A 3,105-nucleotide genomic window follows, 5' to 3' on the forward strand; every position below is an offset into this window, starting at 1 on the left:
CTAGAACTCTTGAAAAACCACACCATAGGATGCCAACACTTGCTCCACTTCCTTTGTACAAGCCGTGGAATCCACAACGTCATGATTCTGAACCATATCCACCAAAAACCCCTGGTCCCCTTGCTGCAATTCATGTATCAACTTTTTAAATGAAGTTGCAGTAGTGGATAAAGCAGGATCCCCCATTACCATGACTCTAATTTTTTCCTCCACCATTTTAGCTTTCATCATTAGTTCAGCAAGACATTTTGGTTCATGTAGCTTCACTTCCGCCTTGATACCTTCTGTTAACCCGTTCAAGAAAATGCCTACCAAATAATCTTGCTCCACGTTTTTCAAAAACCCAGCATATTGTTCAAAATTTTCAATATACTCTTCAACCTGACCTGTTTGTTTTAAGCCAAGCAAAATCTCAAACGGATTATCCAACATGGTCGGTTGAAACCTACGCATCACTGCAATCTTGAAAGCATCCCATGTAGGCTTGGGATTACACGTTTCCCACCATTGGAACCAATTCAAAGCCTTTCCTTCCAAAGCAATAAGAACTGCCTGCATCCTTTCGTCCTCTGTTACCTCTTTTAAACGAAAATAGCGCTCCAACCTATTGGTCCAGCCATAAGCATCCTCTCCTATAAAAACTGGAATATCCAGTTTTCTCCATCTGGACGAAGAAGAAGAATGTACTCCATTTGTGACTGAAATGTCATCACTATCCGATTTTCCTGTTGACGATATTTTCTCCACCACCACGATAAGACCACGAATCATGTCTTCTAAACGTTGGAACCGTTGATGAGCCTCATTTTCCTGTCTGTCCCGATCTTGAGCCATTTCTTGGATCATGCGTTCAACCCCATCCATGCATGACTCCATTCTGGTATGGACCATGCTCTAACGAACCCTTCCCACAGAACCCAGAAGGCGCTCTGAATACCAATTGATAGGGACAATTAGTAATACAGAACAATCAAGATTAATTCTTGATTACTTTTATTGAACAACACTGCTTGTGCCAAAAGAGAAGAAGCCAGAACTCAAGATTACAACTGAGGAAGCTTTGAGAGATCCTCACTCTCCTACCAATCCTTTCAGGAAAAAACCAAAAATTGCCTTTTTCCTATAACCTCTGATTATTTATAATAATCAGTTATATGACAGTTTTAAAAAAACGAAAACAGAATTACTCTACAGAGGTTATAACTGTCATAGTCAGTTATTCCTCTTTTCCCTCCTTTTATAAACTATTCCAAACCTATCACGCATTAAATATTCTCTGAACCCTTGACATCACCAATGTTAACTTAAGCATCGAAGTGTCTTTTGCGGACGTCCCTACGTCGTCATTGGAGCTTTAACAGATTAGGAAGCCATCAAGCCAGCAACTTAGCACTAGAGCAATTCAACAGATATGTGGAGTACAATTTGCTCCTATAAGAACAATTGGCGCCCACCGTGGGGTCGAAAAGTATTTCGCAAGTTCACAGCCCGACCTTACTAAGACAGAGTGGTATCCACAAGAAGCAGAGCAGCAAAGGTACCTACCAGAGTCCCAACAACTGAAGTTGGAGATGCAGGTCCCTCATCAGACATATCGCATCCTGGAAGCCCAAGCCATAATGCAACAGGAGTTCGTAGAGTATAAGAAGAGGAACATATATTAAATGGAGGCCTTGAGGAAAGAGAACTCTTGGCTTAAAATGAAAATCGAAGCGGACAAGGCAGTTGGAGGGCCTGGTCCCAACCCCTCCAGGGTGGACATCCCCACCACCATTAAGGAGGAGAGCGAGTAAAGCCCACAGGTCACACAACAGGTGTCAACTATAGTTTTTTTACTTCTCGAAGAAACCGTAGACACCCGTTCGTAGACGAGATCACAAAGGCCCCTCCCCCCCACACGTGGAAGGAACCCACCGTCACCTACGATGGCACCACCGACCTGGATGAATTCATATCCATCTACACCAACCAGGTTGGCCTATATTCCACTAATGATGTCGTCATGTGCAAGTCTTTCTTTGTTGCGCTTAGAGGAGAGTGGTTTATGAGTTTGCTACCCTACATTATAAACTCCTTCAACACCCTCACCACCTCCTTCATGACCCAATTTGACATTAGCCGCTATCACGATCTTACCTCGTTATCCCTCTTGAACCTAAGACAAGAGGAAGGATAGTCCCTTTGCACCTTCATCGACAGATTCAATATGATTGCCATGAAGATCAAGGACCCCACCCCCAACCTGATACTGCACTACATGATAATGGCATTAAAGCATGGACCTTTCATCGACGAGTTAGCCATGCGCCCACCACTAGGGATGCAAGAACTGCGAAAGAGGGTAACCATGTTCATTCGGGTTGAAGATATGCGGCATGACCAAAACAGCATTAGGCCATCACCCACACATACTGAGATTAGAGGAACCAACAAAGAGTCAATAGTGCGCGACCAAACCCACCCCAAATAGCAGAAGCAGGTTAGGTTCTCCAACTATGACCCCCTCAACGCCCCTAGGTCTCGCATATTAGATGAAGTCTTACAAGCGAAACTCATCCCTCTGCCAAAGAAGTTCCAAAACCCACCTAACGCTAATATGAGCAAGTATTGCCATTACCACCATAATAATGGTCATACCACAGAGGAATGCGAGACCCTCTGCGACAAGTAGAGGAATTGGTGTGCGCGGGTCATCTTTGACACTATGTGAGAAACACAAAAGGATGGAGACCTGATCGAAGAGACGATCAGAGGGGTGAACAAAGGGAACTAGGGAGACAACCCAAGCGAAACCAGAATGTAGAAAGAATGAGACCAAAGCCTTCACAAGGCGATAGGCGTCCAAAAGAAAGACCCCCTTTGCGAGGAACAATAAATATCATCTCCGAGGGGATTCGCAGGGGAAGGATGCTCCTCCTCTAGAAAAAGACACTTGAGAGTTATCCAATCGGTTCATGTTGTATCAAGAGGACCACGGAGAAGGAGGCCACTGATCACCTTCACTAATTATGACTTCCAGGGAATGATCCCAAACCAAAACGACCCCGTAGTCATAACTGTGAAACTCAACAACTTCACAGTAAAGAAAGTGTTAATTGACCAAGG

The 3,105-nt window shown here is 44.1% G+C and overlaps 1 protein-coding gene across 1 annotated transcript; it reads right to left on the reverse strand.

Annotated features, from left to right (window-relative positions):
* On the reverse strand, positions 1 to 1,255 carry LOC146887548 (uncharacterized). Its single transcript, XM_085670278.1, has one exon. It carries the CDS (start codon positions 889 to 891, stop codon positions 1 to 3), a length of 891 nt encoding a protein of 296 aa, XP_085526404.1. The 5' UTR covers positions 892 to 1,255.
* Positions 1,256 to 3,105: the final 1,850 nt, after the last annotated feature.

The sequence above is a fragment of the Vigna unguiculata genome, chromosome 3 (genome assembly GCF_037176805.1).
Source record: "Vigna unguiculata cultivar grain cowpea cultivar isolate G323 ecotype 2 chromosome 3, ASM3717680v1, whole genome shotgun sequence".
NCBI classification, from domain to species: domain Eukaryota; kingdom Viridiplantae; phylum Streptophyta; class Magnoliopsida; order Fabales; family Fabaceae; genus Vigna; species Vigna unguiculata.